This window comes from Miniopterus natalensis, chromosome 19, assembly GCF_054644295.1.
Source record: "Miniopterus natalensis isolate mMinNat1 chromosome 19, mMinNat1.hap1, whole genome shotgun sequence".
Classification (NCBI taxonomy): Eukaryota; Metazoa; Chordata; class Mammalia; order Chiroptera; family Miniopteridae; genus Miniopterus; species Miniopterus natalensis.
In genome coordinates, this window is record NC_142099.1 from 9,395,469 (window position 1) to 9,421,756 (window position 26,288).

The 26,288-nt window shown below is 46.2% G+C and overlaps 1 protein-coding gene across 1 annotated transcript in view; it reads right to left on the reverse strand.

The window, feature by feature from the left end:
* The window catches only part of PDE4DIP (phosphodiesterase 4D interacting protein), a 102,797-nt gene that overhangs the window by 62,585 nt on the left and 13,924 nt on the right, over window positions 1–26,288 (reverse strand). The window contains exons 3-7 of the mRNA XM_087827735.1: window positions 24,188–24,298; window positions 9,225–9,301; window positions 6,590–6,713; window positions 6,244–6,419; window positions 4,617–4,734 (exon numbers count right to left, since the gene is read on the reverse strand). Of these exons, the coding sequence (XP_087683861.1) occupies window positions 4,617–4,734; window positions 6,244–6,419; window positions 6,590–6,713; window positions 9,225–9,301; window positions 24,188–24,298 (606 nt within the window). The remainder of the gene's footprint in view (window positions 1–4,616; window positions 4,735–6,243; window positions 6,420–6,589; window positions 6,714–9,224; window positions 9,302–24,187; window positions 24,299–26,288) is intronic.

The following is a 26,288-nucleotide window of genomic DNA, read 5'->3' on the forward strand; positions in this document are numbered from 1 at the left end:
TAAGTATTACTATGGTCAGGATCTTTTGCACTATCTCTCTTTTGATCTCTAGATTTTGGGGGCCCTGGGAAGTCTCTCTGAGGACCGTAGTCACTTTTGTGCCCCTAGCACTCTAGTGTTTCTAAGACCTGATTCTTGGCTGGGAGTTTCCAAGAGAGTCAGATGTGGAAAATCCCCATGTCTCAAATCAGTTGTATTGGGTTTCAGTGCCCTAGTTATGACATTGGAAATAGCTGTTCTAATTACTAAAAACTACGCCCCAAAAAAGTGATTATGTCAGAGAAGTAAAGCAGATGAGGAAGTGAAAGAATATCAGCCAAGCCAGTTAGGCTTTATGGTAATACCACAAGCACGATTTCCCTGTACTGCCTGGAAATCTTTATGATGTCAGAAACGATCGTGTTTTGCATTAATTACTAACATAGCATTTCACAACACTTGTTTAAAAACCAGGAGATTTCCAGTTCAACTACAGATTGTAGTAATATGGGTATCAAGCAGGATCCCTTAAAATAGTAAACATCAGAGTCTTCCAAGTTAAGTTATTAAATACCCATAGCTATTAAAGTGAATTTTAAAGTATTGTTAAGTCAATCAACCCATGAGCAAGAATTTATGCAAACTCAGTAATGTCTTTTCTCTGCCTTCAGGGAGCTTTCAGCTTAGTTGAAGGGGAGAAAATGTGGACACTACCATGAGAACAATTGATTGGTAAACTAAATGGTACTAACTTAAATTCAACGTGACTGCAGAAAAAGTTGAGATCAGCAAGGGTTATTGTAGTTGAAGGGGACAAGAGTGTGGCATTGGAAATGGGTCTTAGAATGTGGGAAACAAAGGAAGGGACTGCAGACAAGACGGTATCATCAGACGTCTTGGAAGTTGAGTTAAATACAGTTGAGTTAAATAGCCTATAGGTGAAGGAAGATTAAGATCTTGTGGGACATTTGAATGGCCAGTTCATCCTACTCTACGTATCTTACCCTCTTTCTGATACGTGTTATCAATGGGAGTTAGGTCTGGGAGACTGGGACGTTGGCTGAAGATTTGCCAGTGAGTCTCCAGCTTCAACATTCATCAGCTTAAGGAAGGGGTTGCAGAAAAGCTGCTCTAGAAAAATCCTATATGAAGCTGGCTGGGGCCGCCTGAGCTACTAATCCCTGCAAGGTTTCCAGTCTGCGCCTTGAGCTTTTGGAGCGAATTGTTGCCTTACCCTCCCCACTTCGGACCTGTCCGTGGTGACGCCTGAAGGCCGCTATTTCGGGAGCCGTGCCTGGCTGAATGGGGTGCGTCTGCTGGCATTCCGAAGGAGCCATGGACGCAGTGGCTGAGGGGCTGCCGCTTTGTGGGGTGCCTGACTGTTCAACGAACGCCTCTCCCTGATGCTGTTGTCCTGTTTCGTTTTTGAGGCCAGCCACAGTGAAATTACGTGTTCATGAATATTACCTTATCCTGGGGGGACGGGGGATGGATAAAAGAACAGAAAAAAACAAGACGAGAGCTTCTCTAGACTTTCCTTTGCAGGCACATCGTTTCCCCTGCCTGCACCCCCTCCAGGGTCCGTTTCACCTAAAAGGTTCTTTGGGATGAAGCTGCCACCATTCTGTAGGAAGGAATCAAACCAGCCACTGGAAGCGCCGGCCGCTTTCCCCTGCAGCGCTCAGGGAGCCTTCATTAGAGGAGAGAGAAACGCTTTGTAAACTTGGCCTTATTTGGTTTTCTGACTCCCCAGTGAAAAAGCCACATCTAACGGCTGCTGGGCGCTCCCATCGCTGAATGGATGCGAAAGAGCGAAGCAAACACGGAGCGCTGCCGTCGGCTGGTGGCATACCAAGCTTATGGCATCCTTGTGCTGTTCTATGAAATTAATTACATAATAGAAGCTCCGAGGCACTGTGCAAGTACGCCCCAGCTAACACGGACGCTGTGCCATGTTTTGGTAGAACGGAAAAGGAAAACGGAGGGATAGTGAAATCAATTACATCAGATAATCTGTATCAAAGCCGAGTATCTTATTTGTGGGAACTAAACTGCAGCTACTATGGGCAGATAAGGTCAACACCCAGAGCAAAGCCTTCCCGTGGCACAGATAGCAAGTTGCACACATCCCTGTATACAGAGGGGGGAGACAAAGTGCTTTATAACTGGTTTTCTAATATTCTTTCTGCCCCTATCCAATTCACAGGATGGATTAGATGAGGCAGTTCACAGCTGTGTCACACCACAGTTTTACTACCTCCAGGAGTGATATCAAATATCTGCTCAGCCAATCCTCAGTCTAAACCAACAGCAGGATTATCTTTCTAAAATGCAATCGTGTGGTTTCATTCCCCTTGCTTAATTGTTTAAAAATTCTCTGTTGCCTACAACATGAAGTCCTTAGCTTGACATTTATGGAACTTTCCAGCTATTTCACTCTCCAACATTTATCATATATTTGGTAATACCAATTCCTCCCAGTTCCTTAACTATGTTCCACACCACTATATATATACTGTTCCCCTTGCCTAGAATGCAAGTCTCCAGTTTTCTGCCTAGCAGGTGAGGCCTTCTCTGGCTTCCATAGGTAGACTTACTCCCTCTATCTATGAGTTTATTTGTCATCCTGTATTTTAGTTCTTTACATGCCAGTCTTTTACTGGACTGTAAACCCTGTGAAGGCTAGGACCCCCCTAGACCATGGTTCTACTGAGCAACTGTACAATCTCCTATAAGTGTATTTTGCAAATTCCTGGGGGTCTTTCTTGTTTTTATTATAGTCACAATGATAAGTGGGGCAAAGGGTGCTACATAACTTGCAACGGACAAAGCATGACATTTGAATGACTTTCAAATGTCCCATGGGGCACTGATGGAGGTAATAAAGCCATTTATATAATCATCTGAACTTAGGACTGACTTCTACTGTACATATGACCACATTAATACACACTAAATTTTCCATTAATTGAACTGCTATGTAAATTAGGAGAGGATTGTTTTTGTTTTATTTGGAAATTTACCAAGTTTTTCACGTTGGCCTCACCACTAGCTCATTACTAACAGCACTGCCACTTGCCATTTCTGAAGTGCCAATGTAACATGCCTGCATATTATAACATCAGACTGCATCTGAAGCTGCGATATTCACAGTGATTTTCATTACAGGTATAAGCACATATTTCTTTGTGTTTTTAAATATCGTTGTGCTCAAGAATTTACATATTAAAATAAACATTATTTTATAAATTACTCTCTTTTTATGTCTCATACGTCAATATATACTTCATAGGGTTGTTTTGAGACTTAAATGAATCTGAGTTAATATATAAGGTATTTAGAGCCACTCCTGGCACATAGAAAATGCTACAATATGGGCTGATTTCACTGCTACAGAAAAGTTGTTGATTATTCATTGATAAATATTTTAAATTAACTTGGGATATGTAGTTAAGAAAGCGTATAAGTTCACTTCTGAGTTTTATATTACAATAACCTGAACCATCTGAGTGTAACCAAATGTTCCCAAGATGTTACAGAAAGTGCTTCAATATTTCTTTTTGTCTAGATTAAGTGGGGTGTAATTATCATTGTGGCCAATTTGCCCTGAACCATTCATACTCCACCATGGTCCTCCTGAGGCGCAATAACTCGAGAACTCTGAGTTTGGTTTTTGCCTATGAAATAGTTTTTCTATGTGCAAGGCTAACAGGTCCAGAGGGAGAATTATGACCATTAATCTCACTAATAAACAGCGGCTATATTTATTAGTTCTGTCTTTGTTATAAAACAAAGAGAGTTACAATGTGAGTGAGGTTTGCAGTATCTGACTCACTATGTCTTTATAGCTGACACTCATTTTAAAACAGCCTCACTCTCTTTCAGGTTGTCAATAAGGATGGTGGTGATAGTAGTTACCATGTTCTAAGTGATATGCCAAAAGCCTCATATATGTTATTTCTAATCCATACAAATAGCTGAACACTAGGGATTTTAAAGCCTATTTTATAGAGGAGGAAACTACTCAGAGGGTTTATGTTAAGTGCCCAAAGCCATACATAAAAAAACATGTTGCCACTCAGACTCAAAATCCAAAACCCGAGCTCATTCTTTCATACCACTTTCTTTCCCAGGTTAAAATTCAAGAGACTTGCCCTGGCCGGGTGGTTCATTTGGTTGGAGTGTCATACCACACACCAAAAGGTTGCTGGTTCAATTCCCGGTTGGGGCACATATGGGAGGCAACCAATCAATGCTTCTCTCTCACACTGATGTCTCTCTCTCTCTTCCTCTGTCTAAAAATCAATAAAAACATATCCTCAGGTGAAGATTAAAAAAAAATTCTTCCAACAACCAGAGGAAGCTTAGTCGTGGATCATTTTTGAAGCCTCCAGAAGAGAAAGTAGCCCAGATGAAACCTTGGGTTCAGACATGTGAGAACCTGAGCAGAGAAACCAACTAAGCCATTCCTGGACTTCTGGCCTACAGAAGCTGTGGGATAACAAGTGTATATGGTTTCAAACCACTAAGTAAGCAGTCATTTTTTTATGCAGCATTAGATAGCTAATACATTTAGATATAAGAAAGCAGGACTCCTGAAAGCATGGAGTGCTCAGGAAGTACGGCCCAGACCTCACCTGCACTTCCATGCTAGTCGGCTCCTCCAACAGGTGTAGCAGTTGTTGCTTCTCTTGAGAGAGCTGTTCTACAAGCTTCTCCTGGGCAGCCAGGCTCTGACTCAGTTCTTCAATTTGTCTGGATCAAAGAAACAGTTAAGAACAACAATTACGGTCATGATACTATTATGACCTTCAGCCCACTCCAAAGAGAGCCTGGTTCAACACACTAGGTTCTTAGCTTTTGGGGTCATTGAACTCTTGGACTCTTTTCTTCGGAAAGCCATGTATGATCTGCTCCAGCCCTAGAGATTTACACAAGTGACTTTTTGCTTCCATTGTCACCAGGTTTATGGGCCTCCTGAAGCTGATCCATGGATCTACAGACCATAGGTATATAACTCTTAAAATAAGGGCCCAGAAGTTGTGGGGGGTTTTGGGTGGTTGTTTCAGTCAAGAAACAATTTTCAGGTAATAACCATTATGTATACTCAATGCACTCTACCAAATACTGGGAACATAAGGTTGGAAAAGACACAATCTCTGCTCTGTAGAAACTCAAATTCTTTTAGTGTGTGTGCCAAGAGTTTGGGGAGTGGGGAGACACAGCAAGAGAAACAAACAACAGTAATAGGATGTAGTAAGTGCTACCATTCCAGAGGTGTACGTGTACCATGTAGTACATTGCGTGCTTTTTACCTGGTCAGTTAAAAAGCACTCAAGGCCTTTTTTGCCACCATCATATCATGCACCTAAGAGGCTAAGTTATTTGTCAATTTGATAATGCTGAATTCTGCACTAGTTATGTAGAACTATTTGCAGGTCTTGAAATATGCCCTTCCCTGTGTCTCCCCTCCACAGTTTCTCTTATTTATTTATTTATTTATTTATTTTTTATTTATTTATTTATAGAGAAAGTGGAAGGGAGAGGGACAGACAGAGAGAGAAATACCGAAGTGAGAGAGGCACATCGATTGGCTGCCTCCCGCACCCATCCCAACCGGGGCTGGAGATCGAGCCTGAAACCGAGTTACGTGCCCTTGACTGGAATTGAACTCGAGATCCTTCAGTCTGCAGGCCGACACTCTCACCACTGAGCCAAACCGGCCAGGGCTGCAGTTTCTCCTTCTGCACAGAAATGTTCTACGCTTTCTTCTAACTTCTATTCGTCCTTCAAAACTCAGCTCAGATTTCAGCTCCTCTGAGAAACGTTTACTCTGGGAGAGATGACAATCCTCCATGTCCCAAGCATCCCATATTACTTCCATCAGAGAACTTATTAAGACTATGCGACATGTTTCCTGATGAGAGAGCTGGGCCTTTCATCTCTGTAACCTTAGTGCTTAGGCCAGTGCCTGGAATGCAGCAGGTGCTCAATACATGTTCACAGAATAAGAAAATCCAGGTCTCCTGCTCGCCAACATTTGACCCCCGTTCTCTTTATACCTCCTCAAGGCTCCTGACTGCCAACAAATGAGCTCCTTAAATGAAGACCATTGAAGACTCAACCCTAAAAAGAAAACCTTTGGTTGTGGGAGCCACGGAGTCTTAGAAATGGCCAAGGTAAGTCCTAAAAAGGGAACAGTGCAGCACTATAAGGGCTCCTAGCCTCGAGAACAGGCAAAAGTCAAGTGACAAAAAGACCTACTTGTCCCTCTGGGCCAGGGCCTCAGTGTATCGGTCGGGCTTGCCCGGGTCTCCTGGTACACCCTCCCTGTCCTTGGTGACGCCCTTCAGTTTCTCCGAGAGCTCCAGGTTACGCTCCTTCTGGGCTTCCACCAGGGCTGCCATCCGCGCAGCTTCATTCTTTGCTAGCCTGGATTCCTGCAAAAAGGACACGAACCCAGAGGCTGCAGGGTCCCAGCGGGGGCAGGAGCCCGAGGGCGCAGGGACACCCGATGAGCCTGGGAAGCCAGTTAGGGAGGGAGAGGTGAATGCAGGGGGCAGAGCAGCAGGGAGGGGTCAGCCAGGGGCCCTGGCCTCGGGCCGCTCACCTCCTGCAGAAGCTGGATCTTGCTCTCCAGGAGCTCGTGGACGTGCTGCGTCTCCTGCCGCCTCTCCGCGGCCTGGCGCCGGAGCTCGGCCTCATCGTGGCCGCCGGGACTCCCCGCGTCGGCACTGAAACCACGAGCGTTAGCCGGTCAGCGCCGGTCACAGAATTTAGCACGTGAACCCATGGAGGCTGTTTCACACTGATGAGAAAAATGAAGCATTTCCCCCCTCGGCCATTATTTGTGGAACGGCTCTCTCCAGCCTTTCCAGGTCATCGCTTAAGAACGCTAAGCTTTGGTTGCTCCTCCATGAGACTACACTTGGCTCCTACAGGCTCCACCACTGCTACAGCTTCAGGGGGGAATCTTTCATTCGGAAGGTGGGCAGCCATCAAACGGTTCAGAGCTCAGCCATCCAGGTCCACTATCATCTTCCTTCCAGAGTGTTTGGCTGGTTCCCTGCCTTTCTTGCTATTTCAACTGAAAGTGTTCCTTCCACGCGGGTTGCTGGGACAGAACAGCCATTTGGACAGCCACAGAAATGCTCTCCTCCTTTATAGCCAGTAACCCCTAAATATCTACCCCGAATCTGGGCTACCTGGCCAGGGTTCAGCCCGGCTTTCCCATGGTCCCATGCAGAGAGCAGGCATTTAATCTACAGAGGCTCGGGGTTCGGGCCCAGCGCTGCTCCTCTGACGTCCGCAGGAATGAATGTCCAGGCCCTAGCATGAAGCGGGTAAGGTGTCACCGGCTTATTTTTAGCCAACAACAGCTGCCCTTGGATGTCTGAGGATTAGAAATCTGGGGGCAGTATCGGGTGCTGAGTGATCTTAATTCCGGTTGGGTTTTATTATTGCTTTAAGCCATTTGTTGAGAACCACAGACCATCTTCTGGTTCTCAGGGCCGAGAGCAACACTGAACCTTCACAGGCTCATGATAAATCAAAGCTCCTTGACCCAAGCCCAGTGGTACTTTAATATTTGACCCAGAAGGTTGGGTCCATGGAGACCAAATGGAACTTCCCTGAAGATGACAGGATTCCTTGGTCACTGGTGGACACTGCTCGGTACCATCCCAGAGGCTATGTTTAACTCGAGCCTTCCAGGGTTAGAAGGGTCTTGGTTGTACAAGGGACACATAGTCAAAAGAATAACCCTAAGTAGAAAGACCCCTAAATAGGCAGACCTCGGGAACCATCGACTTTTACTTTGACTCCATGCTCCTTGATAAATGCGACAGACAAAAGCTCACTATAATATCTTGAGAATGGAAGTTACACATTTTCTGAGTAGCTCAGTTGGCCAGGAATTCCTGATTTAACAGGCTGCAGCTGTTGTAGAATCAGAAGAGCCTGAATCGACGCCCGAAGATGCGGGTTCTGCCACTCATTTGACAAGACTTTAATACTCTGTACCTTATTTTTTTCCATTTCTAAAAATAAAGCCACCTAATTAAAAGCTGAGATGACATAAAAGATTTTTAAAGTGTTACACAAATCTCAAAATCTATTACTCGATTGTTATTTTACAAGTTTTCCTAAAGTCTATCAGCTCACTTAATGCTTCAGCAAGTGTTTAATAATACCAGTATATCATGAATTATTGAGTCTGGTTTTGAGTATTCTGATCTTGCTGGACTTGTCATCACAAATATCGAGACACTATGGCGACAGGAAGAATCCCAGATCAGAGTGAGTGTACACTGATCGCAAGATAGATCTGAAAATTTTTTTTAATGACAATTTTAATAATACCAGTTAAAACTCAGTTTTTTAATTATAAAAACTATAAATTATAAAAGTAACTATTTCAACAACACAAACATATATAAAGAAAAAAATCAAGTCTTCCTCCCATCACAAACTCCAATCTCACTCCCTTGATATATGCAATATTAAAGAGTTTGATACGTAATCCTCCAGTTTTTTTCTATGCATCATCGAGCAAACACATGTACACACAGAGAGGACTGTTGGTCTTTGCTCAAAGGGGATGATACTATAAATAGCATTCAGCACTTTTTCGCCTTACTTAGTCTTATCGGGGCCACAGCAGGATAGAGCTAGCTTATTCTTTTTAATGACTGCATAATATTCCACAGTATGGTTAGATCAAAACTCTTCCACCATTGCTCTATTGATGCACAGTGGATTTTAGGTTTTTGCCATTACAAATAATGACTCAGTAATCATCCTTTCATACTCATGCTTTTATTTATAAGGAATAGATTCCTTCTAAGGATTATTTGATCAAAGGAAATGCTTTTTTTTTTTTTTTTTTTACTTTGCTAGGTAGTGCCTCATACCAAAAATGTTGCCACAATCCACACTCTCACCAGCAGTGTATGAGAGCGCCCATTTCCCCCAACTCTATGCCAGCCTTGGTGTTATCAGTGGACTACTGAATAGGACATTTATAAGCTTAGGCCTGGTGAATTTACCAGTCTACGGCAAGGTCTGTCAGACTCAGACAGAGAGCCCAAGGGAAAGAAAGCACATCATTTCAGGTCCTGAATTGGACACGGCATCCAGACGCCAGAGTCCAGGGTAAGGAATTTGGTTCCAAATCTACTGTTCTCAAATTTGCAAGCCAGACTCTGGAAAGGACCAGAACTCAACCAGGGCAAACTACAACTCACCAAGTTTTATCCAAATGCTGTTTCTTGTCCTGGAGTTCTCGTTTCAGGCTCTCTACTTCAACCTTCAGCTCGATGTTCTGAAAGGCACACAGGCATTCATTGTCATTAACTGCCACAGACCCTCTACCCTGGAACCAGGTTCCCGCCTGAACTAGCCTTGGTCCTCAGCTTGTCATCTCAACTCAGCTCTCTTCCTGGCCTTTGACACAGGTGTGGATTCAGCCGGGTCAGTTACCTGGCCAATGATGAATGAACTGTACGCCTGAGGACTTCCCCGAGCCACTCACCCACCCTCCTAATCCGTCCATCACTGCCCCTGGTGATGAGCACTGCCCAAACCTGTTTGCTCTGCATGATAAAAACCCTTGCTATTCCCTAGCTCCCAAAAGAAAATGTCAGTGGTCTAGAAACAATCCTCTTTTGTTATTAGCTCCCTCTCCCCACCCTTCTTCCTGTAAAAACCTCCCATTTTGTACAAGCCCTGGGATCATCCTAGTTGTTAGATGGGATGCAGCCCGATTCAGGAGCTGCTTAATAAAGCCAATGAGATCGTCAAACTTACTGGGTTGAATTCTGTTTTTTAACAGTCCTTAGACCCTATGATAAAGGAAAGACTTTAGAAAGAGGTGTAATTTCTGCCTTTATACAGATGCCAGGTTCACTGTCTTCTCCCAGTGCAGTTAAGTCCCAAATTAGACACACAGGTTGCCCCAACATGTGACAAGCGTCCTTCATGGCCAGAGAAAGGACAGCAGGGCAGTGTCCACAGCCTCTGTAACCAGAAGACTCTACAAGGCCAGGCACTTTCTTGCCAGAGCCTGCTTTAATGTCCAGTCCCCCAAAGAGATGGAAAAAAACAAGTGGAAAATTTCAGTTTATACAATACATAATACAAGGATCCACATCCAAATGGCAAAGTTCCTCTGTTCGGGTCACTCCTTCAAGCCCAACCCATGTCCGTCCTTAGTAGGGGCCTGAAAACAATACCGCTCTCTTCCCAGCCCAAGCAGACAAACACGGTCACACCTGAGTAAACACTGAGGCTGTGAATGACATCTAAGAAGGTAAGGAGGTCAGGTGTATGAACAGACACAGGAGAGACGGAGCGAGGGGAGAGAGAGAAAGGGTGCTCACTGGGCAGAAGGCAGGGTGACCTGGGAGACGGTCGCATTTGTTAATTTATTTTTCGATCAAATATTTCTGAAGCACCTACTTTGGATGTGCAAGTTCTTTAATAGGTACTAGAAAGGGCAAGGCTGGCACAATCAGTCCTCAGGGAACTGACAGTCTCTGGGGACAATGAAACAGATGATTAGAGTAGAGTGTGATAAACAGAAGGGACCCAGAATCAGACAGTGTATGGAAATGCACACAGGTGGCAACTACAAATAGCAGCAGATACATAAATCAATACGGGTTCATTCTGTAAGTCCAGCTTTAGCCCCCGAGAAACACTCCTAGGCCCAGCTCAAGGTAAGTCGGACCTTGGGCTGCCCTTCCTCTTGGCTCCCTAGTGCTAGTGTTTTAGGGGGTGAGAGAAATAAATCTGAAACTACAGCACTGAAAGGGAAAATAAAGAATCCTGTGCTTAGGGCAGCGTGTGGTACACTGCAAAGCGTGGAGACTTTAGAACTAAATAGCTAGCTCGCTCACATTCTATTGGGTTGAATCACAGGAAAGTGCATAGTCAACCATTTTTCAGTTTCACATAGTTCACATAGTTCCTGGGAGTTCAACCTCTGTGTTCTAGAGGTAAATCACTTAACCCAAGTTTTAGTTCCTTCAAGGGCTAATGACTACCTTTCAGGAATATTGTGAAAATTAAACGAGGAGATATAGTGAAAATATCTGACATAAAGTAGGTGTTCAATAAATGTCAGTTTCCCCCAAGGTAGTAAGATGCATGAGTCATAAAAAGGAGAGAGCTATTTCTGGTCAGCGCTAACTTTAGGAACCCAAGAAAAGACAGATTAAAATGAGGTGTCTTTGGCTCTGGCCAGTGTGGCTCAGTTGAATGGGCATCGTCCCATGTACCAAAAGGAGACCGGTCTGATTCAGGGTCAGGGGACATGCCCAGGTCGTAGGCTCCATCCCCAGTAGGGAGGCGTTCAGGAGGCACCTGATCATGTTTCACTTTCACATCGATGTTTCTCTCTCTCCCTCCCTTCTCCCTTCCTCTCTCTCTCTCAAAAAAAAAAAAAAAAAAAAAAATCAGTAAGAATTTTTTTTTTAAATGAGATGTCTTTGGATTGTGATGGAGGGGAGGCTGTGTGTGGGGGGGTGGCAGGAGGTATATGGAAAATCTCTGTACCTTCAGCTCAATTTTTCTGTGAACCTAAAACTTCTCTAAAAGTAAAGTCTGTTACAAAATACGGGGAGAATTATGAGGTGTCCTGGGCTTGTGTTAGTTAGACTCTGAGCTCAGGGGTCGCCGTGTCCACACTGCCTCGGTGTCCACACTGCTCTCCGCTGGAACTGTTCCCAGTGTGTCTCCAGCTATTCCTTCCCCACAGTCACTCTACCAAAATCTTGGTTGAGTCCCCGAAGCCGCTGTTGATCTGGCAAGTGAGAAACGGTACACACAAATACCAATGATCTCAGTGCTTCTCTCCCCTCCCAGAACATTCCTTAGCTGGACGAGTCTCTCTCACTTGGCTGGAGCCTCTGGATCCACAAATAGGCCTGGCGGGGCTTAATTTAGCCAGGAGCAGGCCTCCTGTGAAAGCTGGGGTGAGGCGGGAGCCCCTTAGATCCCCAGGACACCTGTGTGGAGACAGGAACCCAGCCCACTCCAGGGGCTGAGAGGGATGCTCAGGATGGCTCGTTTCCCTCAGCCAGTCAGGAGGTGGAGCTCAGGGAACCATCCTGAGCTTTCCTGGGCTTCTCTCTGGGCAGCGTGTCTAGAACTGGAACAAAGGAAAAATTTACTATGGAGTTAAAAAGTATAAAAGCTATGTTAATTTTTCTATAGTTATATTGGTGCACAGGAAACATAATGGCCTACTCAATGTTTTTAAATTATCCGTGTGGTCTAACGCCATCTGACATTTATCCCCACATTCAGCTCACTGGCTTTTATTTTTCAAAAGGATAAAGCCACTGATCGGTGTCCTGCAAAGTGCAGGGCAGTTTTTCTTACACTGAAGCTTACCCTCCACCTGGAACCTAGTCCCTCCTCCCTTGAAAGCCTCACTGTGCCCTGCCGCCAGGCCCATGATCAGGGGACTCCTCTGAGGCTGTGCTTCGGTGTGGGACCAGGGACAGCACTTGGACTGTAGACTCCACAGCTCGCCGCCCAGGACAGCAGACACGAGCCACATGTAGCTACTGAACTCCTGAGCTGTGGCCAGTTCAAACTGAGAAGCTCTGTAAGGACCTCGAAGACTCCATGGCCACTGATCGCAAAGGCTGACCGCAACGGAAGAACATAAACTCTCCATGCGCGAATATTCATTTCAGGTCGAAGTAATATTTTAAATATATGTTAATGTTAATTTCACATATTTCTTTTTACTCTTCTTTTAATACGGCCACTAGAAATTTTAAAATTTCGTCTGTGGCTCACATTGTATTTCTACTGGACAGCGCTGCTCTGTGAGATGTCAGGAGAAGGATGCACCGGGCCTTCGGCACATTACACAGAAACACGCTCTGGCCTGCGTTACACTTAATCCTGTGGCACAGGAGGATCTTCTCGCGTTTTACGTGACTATGGCCTTCAGCAACCAACAACACACAGACGTGACTCCAGCTCATTATCAGTGAAGCAAAACGAGACGGGCGGTAACAAGCATGACACCGAACAGGGGTCAGGTCACGGTACGACTCACACTGCGTTCAGGCACTGACCTGGGAGTGTGTCAGGAGGACAGGGTCCCCTCTATTTTCTCACCACTGTATCCCCACTGTTGGTAGCACAACGCCCATACACAGAAGTTGATTGTGTCTTTATCAAATGAATGAATGTTGTTCAAAATAAAACAGAGCCCACTTTTAAGCGATTCTCCCTGTCAAGAGTTTCCTCTTACCTATTTCTCTTCTCGATTTGTTTGCTTTCTACTTCTGCCAGCCCTTCTCTTGGAGACACTGCCCAGAGCCTGGAAGAGTTGAAGGTTCACCCAGTGCACCCCAAAGCCAGCGTCTGGCCCCTCGGTGGAGGGGACAGCAAAGGGCGCAAAGGCAGCCACCGCCTCCTCTTTTCCTGTGCAGACGAGCCTCGCCTGCAACGCCCAGGGTGTCTGCAATCCATCCGCACCAACTTCCTGAGTTTCTACCACAGGCTCAACACGGCTGAAGGCCACAGAGGGCGTCCGAGACCACCCCACCCCACAAAGTGTTCATAATCTTAAAAGAGGGATGAGAACTATATACATGGAAAGCTCGCTGCCAGCCAGGAATTGAGTGGCATTTGCTGAATAACGTATCTGCACTGTATTTCTGGAGTTCCAGCCCGGCTCGGGACGGCGCCCTCGGGTAAGGACAGCGCAGTTTCTATGACGTGCCACATGGCAATCTGCACCGGGCTCGCAAGCGAAAATGAGGTCAATGCTGCCTTTTACTGCAGATGCACAGGGAGACAATGCCACCCCTTCCTGTCACAGTCCTGGTGAAGGCCACTATGAAAATAGATACAGGTTTACTACAACTCTTTCTTTTCTCTTTAGTCAGGCCTTAATACAATGCAGAGTTGGCCGCTAAAAAACATCATTTGCATTTGAAAGAGGGACTAACTTTTAATTCTAAAGGATGTGCCAAGGCCTTGGTTCTTAACTGAAGAATCAGGCCTTGTAGCTGCTGGGATACCAGGTACCCTCCCTGAGGCGACGGATGGCAAAGCTGGCCCTGTGAAAAGCGAGGACCAGACGCCAACCAAACAGGGCTCTTAGGCGGTCAAGATTAAACATGTATAAAATGCAAAGCCTAGAGCCTGGCCCAGTAACACTATAAACGGATTTCCTTCTTCAGAGGGTTTAAATGGAAAGCATTTAGGTGTGGAATTGGGGAAAACTGAGAGGGGGTATGGGACAAAGGACAGAAAGAGACTAAAAGTGGGCAGAACACTGACACCAGAAGGTGGAACAAGGCCCAGCTCTAGAAACTTCTGGAGAGCAGTAGCCTAGAAAGGAGAGAGGCCATGTATTTTCCTCCTGACCATGTATTTTCTTCCATCTTAAGCCAAGACTCTGAGGCACTGGTGACATACCCTGACACACCTTGAAGAAGTGGGGAAACAGGAGAGGAAAGAGAAGAGAGCAATTCGGAAGCAGCAGTGGAGGGCCAGCTGAGGGTGGAGAAAGCCTGAGGTAGGGCTCCAGTTCCGATCGACACCACCACCCTCTACTGCAGCAATGCGGGCAAGCGCCCGCACGGGACCCGCTCATCTGAGCCCACAGGCCCGCTACGTTCATCTGAGTTCTGCGCTAGAAAGACCCTGGGATCCAGCTCTGGGCTCAGGAGTTCCTGACTGCGGAGTGGCGTCATGACAGCTCACCTTGTGCCGTCAGTTGAGTTGTGCCAGGTGGACGGGACCAGGTTTATGTTTAGTACTGAGCATTGACTCCGTTTGATAGAATGTGCATGGGGAGGTCTGATGCAAAACTCTGAGAGGGGCAGCCACCTATGTGGCCTCAGAGGAAGCTCAGAAACCTACCAAGAACAAGTGACCTAGAAGGACTTCTCACTTCTGTCCCTCGGCCAGGGCCGGAACTCTCCTTTCGCTGCTCCAGGTCCTGGCCTTCATGCTGGCCACCTCCCTGCGCTTACCCAGGGGCCCCCGAGCAGGCTTCTTCCTCAAGCCTCCAGGAGGGCCTCCAAGGCCCTGTGTACAGAAAGGGGTGGCTTCCTGCCCTTCACGCAGCGGGGCCTTGCCTGAAGTTGGGAGATGAAAAGCTGGCATTGCAAGGCAGCCAGTGCCTTTTATTTACTCCCAACCTCTTCAAGCCAACTTTCCAAATAACAGGTATGGTAACTGCCCAGTGTGGCCCAAAGTCCGTTCTAAAGTTGCTGGGCCAACAGCCACCTGGACTATTACTCAGTTCTGCACGGAACAGCATGTACCAAGCCTCCTGGTGTGTGGGTGGCTTAGCTGCAGTTTAACATGATAGGGTGGACTCTTTCCAGTGTGCACCAGCCCCCAGTCTGTGCCTTCTCCATGTACATCACAGCCTCATTTAGCTATGAAGTGTGTGAGCTTGAACTTGCTTAGATGAAATGGCAAAGGCCAGAGCAAGAAGCAGAAATAAAATAAAATAAAAATCTTCGCAGTGGCTTTTGGAAACAAATGAAACTCCAAGGAAGGCTTATATAGGCTGAGGAACTAAATATATTCTTTTCATCTGTGTATGAATTACCCTAGCTCCTGCTCTGTATATTCTATTAAGAAAGTCTGAATCTTTGACAAGCATGTAAATTCCTTGAAACTCTGCTGAAGACCAAGGAAGTCACTGCGAATGCCTGGATGGGTAGCAAGGCCTCCTAGATTCTAGTCCCAGCCTGACCGACCATCCATTTGCTGTGTGACCTCAGGCAACTTACTTTACTATTTGGGGCCTCAATTTCCTTATCTTTAAAACAAAGGGTTTACTCATTAGGAAAGGCTGAATAAATGGTATAGAAGGACTCTCTCTAATATTTTTTGCAACTTTTCTGCAAGTCTAAAATTATTATTATTTTAAAATAAAAGGCTTTCTTAAAAAGTGAAAGGACTATATAGGTTACTTCCAAGATCCTCTCCACTCTACGCTGTGATTCTAAGTTCTTATTTATCTCCCTTCATGTAAAAGGAAGTCTCTTTCCAGCTCTCCAAATATAGCTCAAGCAGAATGTTGCCCACCTCTCCTGCCACACAGAAGATGCTGATTAGCCCCAGCACAAAGCTGTTTTCTGCTTTTAGCACATCTTATACCCTAGGCAAAAACTGAGTCCTCTAAAACCACATTAAGACACTATCCCTACCCACGCTGTTCCTGCAAACCAGTCGCTTCTCCGAGCAGGGAAAAGTTGTTTCTGGCAGTCCAGGCTCACAGAATCTCAGTTTTCCCCTAGCAACTGGGCTAATTATAACCCCAGCTACCTGGTAACGGCACTAGATCTTTCTGACCTTGGCTGGCAGTTTTAAAGCCATCTCGGCTCTGCTGGCACCTCCCACACTGAGAAGGCACCATGAGCTGAGAGGCTGGGAGAGGCAACGACCTAAGCTAGGGTGAGAGTTTCCAAAAGAGGCCGTTCAGAATTGCAGAACTTCGGGCTGGGAGGGATGCTGCCATCAATCCGGGTCCTCCCCACTCATTCTATCCATAAACAAACAGAGGCCCCGAAAAAGTGACCCTTCTTAGCCAGGACTTGACAGTGTTCTTGATTCTTGCCCCCCAATCTTCCCATCCCATCAACTACCAAGTCCTACAGATATTTCACCTCCTCAATATTTCACAGATCAGTTCCCTCCCCTCTATTCCTACTGCCCCTGGCCCTCATCGTCTCTTTTTAAAATTAATTTCTATTTTTTAGCTTTTAAAAATAGACTTTATTTCCTGGAGCAGCTTTAGGTTCACAGAAAATTGGGCAGAATTATACAGCGAGTTCCCACATACCCCGCCCTCACACACACCGCCTCCCCCATATCGACATTCCCCCCCCAGAGCGGCATGAGTAGCAATCGATGGACCTACATTGGCACATGACCATCACCCAAAGCCCACAGTGTACATCGGGGCTCACCCTTGGTGTTGGACGTTCTACAGGTTTGGACAAATGTATAATTACATGTACCCACCACTACAGTATCCTACAAATAGTTTCTCTGCCCTGAAAGTTTTCTGCGCTCTGCCTAGTCGTCCCTCTCCCACCCCCGCCATCCCCTGGCAACTCCTGATCTTTTGTCTCCACAGTGTGTTTGGCCTGTCTGTCCCGCTTTCCTGCCTTACCCCCCTTAAGTCCCTCTTCGTCGTCCACCAGAAGAATCTGAGTGTTCCCTGCTGTCTAAAGCCCATCGACGGCTCCTTATCACCATCAAGATGAAGTCTACACTCTTCAAAACGGCACAAAGGCCTACACCCTGCGTACTCCCAACCTTATTCTGCTACTTCAATTTATCAACGCAAAACCACTTTCATTCTCAACACGAACCACGTGCTTTCTCGTCTCTAGGTTTTTGTTTCTGGCAAAACCCCTTTCTTTCCACCACACCCACCGTCCATCAGCTAACTTTGTACACATCTCAATTTTTGCTTTTTACCACACTCTCTCGCTTGTGTTTTACAATCTTTGAACCCCCAAGTTCTAGCACAGTACTTGGAATATAGTGGGTACTCAATTCGTGTTTATTAATGAATGAATGGATGGATAAATCCAAGCTCTCCATGATCTGCTTACCTTCAGGTTTCACCTTACCGCCCCCACAAGCCTTACCGCGTGTTCCAGCCAAACTGAAGACCTGCAGTGGGCCAAGCACACGATGCTTTTTCACGCCTGTCATTGTGCCTGCTGTTTCTTCTGTCTGAAACGCTTTTCCCCATTCCCTGTTGCGTTAATTACCTTTCAAGATTCAATTCAAAATTCGTACACTAGGCAAGGCCTTTCCTGGTGGATTTTATTACTCTCCTTAGTACTAAGGACCAGTCTGTGCATACCTCTATGGAAGCCCTCATTACACTATTTTTATTTATTTTACTTTTTAGAAAAATATATATCTTTATTGATTTCAGAGAGAGGAAAGGAGAGGGAGAGAGAGAGATAGAAACATCAATGATGAGAGAGTCATTGATCAAGCCCACAACTGGGCATGTGCCCTGACCGGGAATCGAACCCCGACCGCCTGGATCCCAGGTCGACGCTCAACCGCTGAGCCACGCCCGGCCAGGCTACACTATTTTTATTTATTTGTTAATATCTTTATCCACCAACATCGAGCACAGTAACTGGCACGTAGTAATCCATAGATGCTTGAATGAATGCATGGCTGTGTGCAAACGTGAGTTAACAAATGGCCCAGGTGACAATGCAAATAAGGGAAACATCTGAGACAGAAACTTAGGGTGCCTCCTTTCAACTCCACCATGCTATGGCTATCAGTGTGTAGACCTGGATGGGCATAACCAATAGGAAGAAGGGGCTTTGCAAAGTTCATGCAAAAGTATAAATTAAGCAGATATAGCTAAGGGGATACCTGAAAGTGAATTAGAATTAAATCAGGCTCCAGCATGTAGTTTGAAATTTGTTTCCCAGTGATTGGGGGGAAAAAAGATCTTAAGTATTCAAAGGAAAAAATTTCTTCTTCCCAGCAGGCAAGTATTATGACTTCTAATTAAAAGCTCTTTAAAAAATGTGAAAAATTGTATTAAGCAAAAACAGGAAACAAAGTTGTTTTGGTCAAGGGTTCCACAGTGTTTTTAAAGTAACTGTGACAGTTATGGGAAAGTTGCTTTAAAATTTTTTTTATTGTGGTAAAATATATACATTTTATATAAATTTTACCATTTTAACCACTTTTAAGTATACAGCTCAGTGGCATTAAGTACATTCGTATAGTTGTGCAACCAACCATTTCCAGAAGCTTTTCTCCAACTGACTATATCCATTAAATAACTTCCCACCTGCACCCCCATGCTCCACTCCCGCCCCTCCACAGCCCTGGCAACAGCCATTCTAATCTTTGTCTCTATGACTTTGACTGTTCTAGGTCATATAACTGGATCCATACAATATTTGTCCTTTTGTGCCTGGTTTATTTCACTTAGCATAATGTCCTCAAAATCCATCCATCCATGTTTTAATACATGTCCGAAATTTCCTTCCTTTTTAAGGCTGAATAACATTCCTTTGTAAGTGCAGGCCATATTTCCTTTCTCCATTCCCCTGTCAATGGACACTTAGGTTGCTTCTACCCTTTGGCTACTGTGAATAGTGCTGCTATGAACACGAAGTGTGCAAATATCTGTTCGAATGCCTGCTTTCAGTTCCTTTGGGTATAAATGAAGAAGTAGAGTTCCTGGATCATATGATAATTCTGCTTCATTTTCTGAGGAATCATCACGCCATTTTCACAGTGGCCACACCATTACACATTCCCAACCTGCTATGCACAGGGTTTACAGTTTCTCTACATCCTGGCCAACACATTATTTTTTGTTTATTTATTTGTTTTGTTTTTTAAGAGCCATCCTAATTGGTGTGAAGTTTAAGCTTTTTTAACCAAGAACACAGGTGCTGGTTACAACGGTTTAATGAATGGAGTCTCCCAATTTCTTCCTACGTCCCCTCCGGAGGAGAGGACAGGGACAAGCACTGACAAGGAGGAGTCAGCACGCACAGGTGCACAGGCATGGCACACACAGACTGGCCATGCCAGGCTTCCAGGGAACTGTTTAAAAATAGTTTGGCCAAAGTAGTTCTTATTTTTAGGGAGAGAGAGAGAGGGAGGGAGAGAGAGAGAGAAATATCCATCGGTTGTCTTCTGCACACACCCCGACTGGGGCTGGGGCTTATTTTTTTCTTTACTTATACTTCTCCCTTCCCTACTATACATATTTCTCAAAGTTTAGGCAAATAAAACATAAGGGGGGGAACCTTAGCAGCCAGTTAAACAAGGTAGCCAATGGTAAAAAGAGAGTCAACTCTGTTAAGTATAAGAAAACCATTCACTGTGCAGCAACAGCCGCAACAGCACTTTAGAGAATCATCTGAGAAGTGCATACTCTCCAGTGTGTGTCTCCAGGTGGATCGGGCCCTGTCAGATTTTAAATTCCATTCTTAAATCTTTTTTAAAGCACCTTAATAATAAACTCACAGAAGTTTAACAAGTAAGTAGTCATCATAAGGCGGAACACAGTGGATAGTGTTTTTATGTGCTGTTTGGGAGTTGGGGGTTTACCACACAGCAGTGGATTTCATAAATTCCAGGGCACAACATATTTCTAGGGGTGGCACACTCAGCTATAATGAGAAGACGCAGGATTAGATAAACAACAACGAGGAAATCGACCAAGTTGCCACCCAGAAATTATTTGCCAGAGCAGCTGCAGTCCAGAAATGCGAACAAGCCACTCTCTGTAGGGGTGGGCCATGCTCAGCTGTGGACCAGCCACAGCATTTCCTCACTTTACTTTGCTCCAGAAGCAGCAGCTAATTGTACTGCAACGGTTCCTCCTTTCCTTGCTTTACACATTCAAAACTGTCTTCCCCAAACACTGAACCTACAATTACTATTTGCTACCAAGAGGGGGCAGTGGCACTTAGGTAGGTATATGCCTCAATTTTTCTGAGCTGAGGATATGCAGCCTCTTTCTGTATTTGTTTGTTTTTAATTATTTACAAAAGTGGAAGTTTAAAGGATAGTTTAAACACTCAGCAGAAAAGTAGCCAGTCTCACAGAACCAATTTTTATGTGTACTTTAATACTACTAGTTTATTAGTCCATGGTTAGCATGAGTCTTAAGATTATTTCTGAATTCTCTGAACAGCTTGAAAGAAACCTTTAGCTCCTTTTTTATTTACTAGGTTTTTGTATAACTCTCTAACTCTTACAACTTCTCTTACAATTAGTTAAAATCCCTATGAATTATATCTATTTTAGTCTCCCCCTTAAGCAACTACATAAAGCGTGGCTTGCCACTTGGAAGGACAGAACCCTCTCTCCAGTCTTTTCCTCCTAAAGTTTCCCGTATTTCCCTTCCCTGCTGCCATCATGGTAAAAAGCTTGACTGTCTCTCCTTAAGACAGTAATTTTTCACTCTGAAGTACAAATATCTCAACAAAATTTGAAGTAGCAGAAATATGTAAAATGATTAACCAACAGACTTACATGTTTCACAAACGCTGGTTTTATTTAAGAGAATCGTGCAGACCGCACCCAAATTATTGCAGATTCTAATTCAGCTGGGTGTGATTTAATGTTTTTACTCTATTTAAGGAAGTGTCCTTTCAACATTAAAGAAAAACCAAACTAAGTCTGGTCACAAAACAGGGCCTGGAATTCCCATCTGAATCACCTGACTTATGTGTGATGATGCAATGCATGTCACCCTTGATGTCTCTTTGCCAACATGGCTGTTATTTAATCCACCTAATCTTGTGGAGTCATGATGTGACTAACAAGGATGAACATTGGACACTGTTGGGGCCCAAGACAGGCCACCCCGAAATGTCCCACAATGGCATATTGACTACTTTGAATTAAAGTTACCTGACAAGCAGCTGCTACCAGAAGGGCACCTTGACCTTCCCTTGTCTCACTGAAGGCAGAAAATAAATCTCGCAGGTGAAAGGTGTCCTCCCCGCACCTGGAGGACACCCCTCATCACTGGTGTTCAACAACTCAGAGCTGAGAAGCTGCATAAACAAATCTCGGTGCCTCTTTTCAAATGTACTACTTGGCTTCAATTCCTCATTACTCAATACCCAAACCTTGCTTACATCCCAATCTAATGAACCCCAACTTTCTCTGACCTGTAAATTCCTCACAGGTGGACTGTTTCTTTGTCTAAAAAGTATGAAAAGGTGCCTGGTTTCATAATTTCTTTGAGCCGCATTTTATGGTCTGAGTATCATGTTGTGATTCTCCTATACACATGTATTAAGTTGTTTTTTTCCCTGTTAATCTAGTTTTGTGTCAATTTTATTACTTTATTACTAGTCTAGCCGTAAGAACTCAAGAAGTGGGGTGGGGGTGAGGGTCTCCCCTTCCCTAACAACACATTCAGGGGAATATCTGAGGGTGAGATTAAATGTGCCAAACCTCTTCCTCATTTTTAAATATCATAATAACTACTAGTAGACATATAACTACTACCCTTTCTTATTTGTATGAAGCTATGAAGTTTAACGAAGTGGTTTGATATGTCTTCTTATTTAATCTTTACGGCTGCTATGTATTCACACTCTCAACAAATAACTTTCAGGGCCTATGGTGCTGTGCGCTGTTCTTCATGCCAGTTCTACCGGGGCTGGAACAAGCCCAGAGCGGTTAATGACTTGACTAGGTCCCCTGTTTGTCCAGGGTCCTCATGGGCTGGTTTTCTAATCCCTTGTCTTTCCATCCAAACAAAACTGCCCTCGTCCCTATGTGGTGTGAGAAACTAATTTCAATGATGATGTTAATGATTGAAACAGCTGTATGAGTTCTGTTTCCCAATAAGACCATCTGAACCTAAGCCTTTAGGGTTTCCCAAGTCACAGGCAAATGGGATGAGTGTGTGACAGGTGGGATGAACGATGGTTTGGTGAGAAGGGAGATACAGGAACACAGTAGTCTGAGATCCCTCCAATCATGGGGTCTGACTTCTCGGCTCTTAACATCAGGAGGGGACAGGGCCGTGTCTGCTTCCTAAACCCGACAAGTGGCAACACTGATCTAACAAAATGGTTGTCGCCTCTGCAGAGGACAGTGTGTTGTGACCACTCCCTCCCCACCCCTCAGCAGCTCCTACAATCTAAGATCTAAATCACTAAATCACGCTTCTTCCGGACACCAACACTGTCTCTGCACAGCGCCCCCCCCCCAAGTGTTCACTGGGGAGGGTCTCCTGAGCCAGGACAGAGCAGAGGGTGAGACCAAACAATTCAAGCAGTCTGTTGATTCAAGCTAAAAAACAAACACACACAAAAAACCCTTTCCCTCAAATTCTCTAAGAAATTACTCTTCCTTCGGCCTTGTTTTGGGGACAGTTAAAGCAAAAATGCTCCCCCGTCTGCACAGTGCACAGATTCATTCACTATTTCCACCCCCAGGCAAATACTGACATTTACTCTCTCCCTCTCTCTGAGCCACCAGCTCTCACTTGGCAATATCCTCCTGGGCCCTGGCAGCGCCACTGAGGCACGTCACTGCTCAGCCATGCAAACGGTGAAAGGTGAATCTAGACCAGTTTCAGGGAGATTCAGGTTAAGACATGGACATCCAGGAAAGACAGAAAACAAGGCTAACTCCTCCCAATGCAGCTGTCCGCATTAGTTGATCCACCAAATAAATGATCACTTGGGCGTCACAGACACCAGCTACTCTGAGCAAGATCCTACCTAGGAGCCTGTAATGCTTCCAGAGCGCGCCCCTGGCCTTATCTGTACAGGCTTCTGTGCAAACAGCTGGAGACCTGGGGTCTCTGGTAAAGTCCAGGCGGCCAGCTCCAGGTCGCTCAGGCCACTTCGGCCCTTGCCCAGACACAAAGAGGGCTGTGGAAACCAATGTTGTGGAAACCAGTTGGGACGCTTAATCCGCCTAACCCACAGCCCCACGTCCTGCTACCAGGGCGCTGTCTCATCTCACCCACAGCTGGGCCAACCCCCACCCCAGTCGCTCCGCTGTCAATCAAGGCAGCCCTGCGGGCGGGGAAGCACCGTCTCCCCTCCCCCTCCTCAGGCTCCATCGGGAGCACCCAGGTCTTCATTCCAAGGGTACCTGTTCCTAAGGCTGCAGGTGCCTACGGTTCTGTCGTCAAGCCTTATGTGCATGACGGTCTTCTAAGCCAAACATGAATTTCTCAAGACGCAGAAGCGCCCTGCTCTCCGCAGCATCACTCCGGGCCTTCCCCGAGGCCGGGCGGGAACGGGCCCTTCTCTATCCCGGCCAGTGGCCTGGGAACTACCCGCTTCTGAGTCCCCTGGGGTGGGGGTGGGGGGGAGCTTGCACTAAAATGCAGATTTCCCAGCTCCCCCTCCCGTTCCCAAGTCAGACTCCCTGGGGCGCGGCCCGGCATCGACGCTGCAGCCCGCTCCCCGGCGCCTGTTCTGCGCCCTTGCACGCTCGCCGGAGTTGGGGAGCCTCGGGCTCTACCCCGCTCCCTCTTTAGAGAGAGAAAGGAGACCAACAGGCACGAGCGAGGTGAGCTGGGCCCGGCCAAGGTCGCGCGGCGCTGGCACCCGCCTCCCCCGCTCGTGCGCACGGCGCGGGCCGGGAACAGCTCCGCGCGCGCCGCCTGGAATATCGATGCGCGCCGGGCCCCGCGCTCGCCCCGCGCTCGCCCCGCACTCACCCGCTTGTACACGTCTTCCCGGCCGGCCTCGCATTTCTGCTGCATGCGCTCCTCCAGGAAATAGATGCGCAGCTTGAGGCTGAAGTTCTCCTTCTTCAGGTCATTGAGGTGCTGGGACAGAGTGCGATACCCATTAGACATGGTGGGCGGCCCATGGGGAGGAGCATGCCCAGGCGCCCCTTCACCCCAGGAACGCGCTGCGGCGGCCCCGCGGCATGAAGCGAGCGGCCGGCCGGCTGGGGCTACGGCGACATGGCCCCCACGGCTGGCGCGCGCTCGGGGACACGGGGCCTCGGGGACACGGGGCGTCGGGGACTCGGGGCCTCGGGGCCCGGCTCGCTGCTCTGGGTGCTGGAGCGCAGCGCGCTTTCCTTTTTTAACCTCGGGGAGATATTTGCGGAATCCCTGACAGCGGGACATGCTGCGTGAACTCAAGACACACACAAGTGGTGTAACCTGACGCCGAGCCAGGGCTCCAAGCTGCCACCCTCCCCGAGCCGCCCAGGCCCAGCTGCGGGCAGTCAACAGCTTCTCTTCTCGGAAAAAGAGAGGGGAGCGACCCCCAGGCGCTTCCAGGAAATGGGAAAGGGGCGTAATTCAGGGCGACTGGCGGGGTTACAAAAAAGGGAAGGAAATGAAAGGTGTTTGTGTGGGGGGAGGGGGTATTTTAGCTCCTGGAGGCTGATTTGCACAATAAAACACAACAGAGTGTGGCCAGGAGTAAAGAACGAACCCGTGGACTCGAAATGGTGAGCCCATGTCAAATAGCCCCTTTCTGTCCGGCGCAAATCTTAAAAGAGCTACTAGCCAGAGGGGTCCCTAATTTCCTTGGATGATCCCAAACCTCTAATCACTTCCTTGAGTTTTCTCCCCTGACTTTTCCATCCCAGAGTTAACTTGAATCAATTGCCTTTATTTCCATAAGCCTCCCCTCCCCCACCATGCATGCGAGCCAGCCCAAAATAAAGAGCGAACTTTCTCGTTCACTGGAATCTTTGCAAACTCTGTTGACCAGTTACAGGAGCTCACAAAAAGGCAGGGTCAAGGGCTCCTCCCCACAAGGGATGAGGGAAAGGGAGGGGAGGGAGGCGGCAGCCTGGAGCCCAGAGATTTCGGCCAGCCCCTGGTTCTCACTCAGGCACCTGCCAAGTGGTGCCAGGCACTCATCACCAGATCCTGCTCCTAAAGCAATTTAAGATCCTTGAATGACAGCTGCAGCATTAGCAGGAAGTGTTATTTATATCACATCACACAGGAGGTGAAGGTCACTGGAGACACACACACCAAACACAGGTTCTCCGTTGCGGTAAATATTAGGTTGGAAAAAAATTAACATTATTAACATCCAAAGTAAAGGAGACTAAAAGTTTATACTTAATTCAAGTACCCACTTCCTCCCCAGCCTACCTGCTCTTCATTCGTCTAATTCTTTGTCAACTCTTCACAGTAATTCCAAGAGACATCTCCGGAGTCCCCTCCAGGTAGTAAGAATGCTGGGCATGAGGGGACTCGAAGATGGACACAGTCCCCACCCTCAAAGAGCTATATAGATATAGGTGTGTGTTTTACACTGTAATCCTCCAAGCTTGTGTTAGTCACACTTTTTACATGTTACACTGCAATCCAGCACACACACTTAAATGATGTGAAGGTGTCATTAAGTAAAGTCACCATCACTGCATGTGGAGCACGTTGATGTTATTCATTCGTGACACACTGATGTTCCCACCTAAAGTTTGAAAAACACGGACTCTCTGGGAACCCAGAAGACACAGTGGGTAATAGTTACTGGCCTAATGACAGAAAGCTTCATTCGGAGCTGCACTTGCCCTTCGCTTTGAAAGATGGAAGAAGTGAAGTGAGTGGATCAAGTGGCCCTACGAGGGTGTAATTAGAACTGAGCATTCTCTCGAATAGATTTGAATTGTAAGTCGTCAGTATGTTTTTTACCATAGACTGTTAGCAACTTAAGACAAAATATTCCGCATTTTTTAAAAAATGCAGACATTTAAAATTCATTTAGCTATTTTCGTTAAATCTGTGCTCTTAGAATAAATTAACATCACTTAGGCTCAGGGTGAGGAAGAGAAAAGTCTAAGTT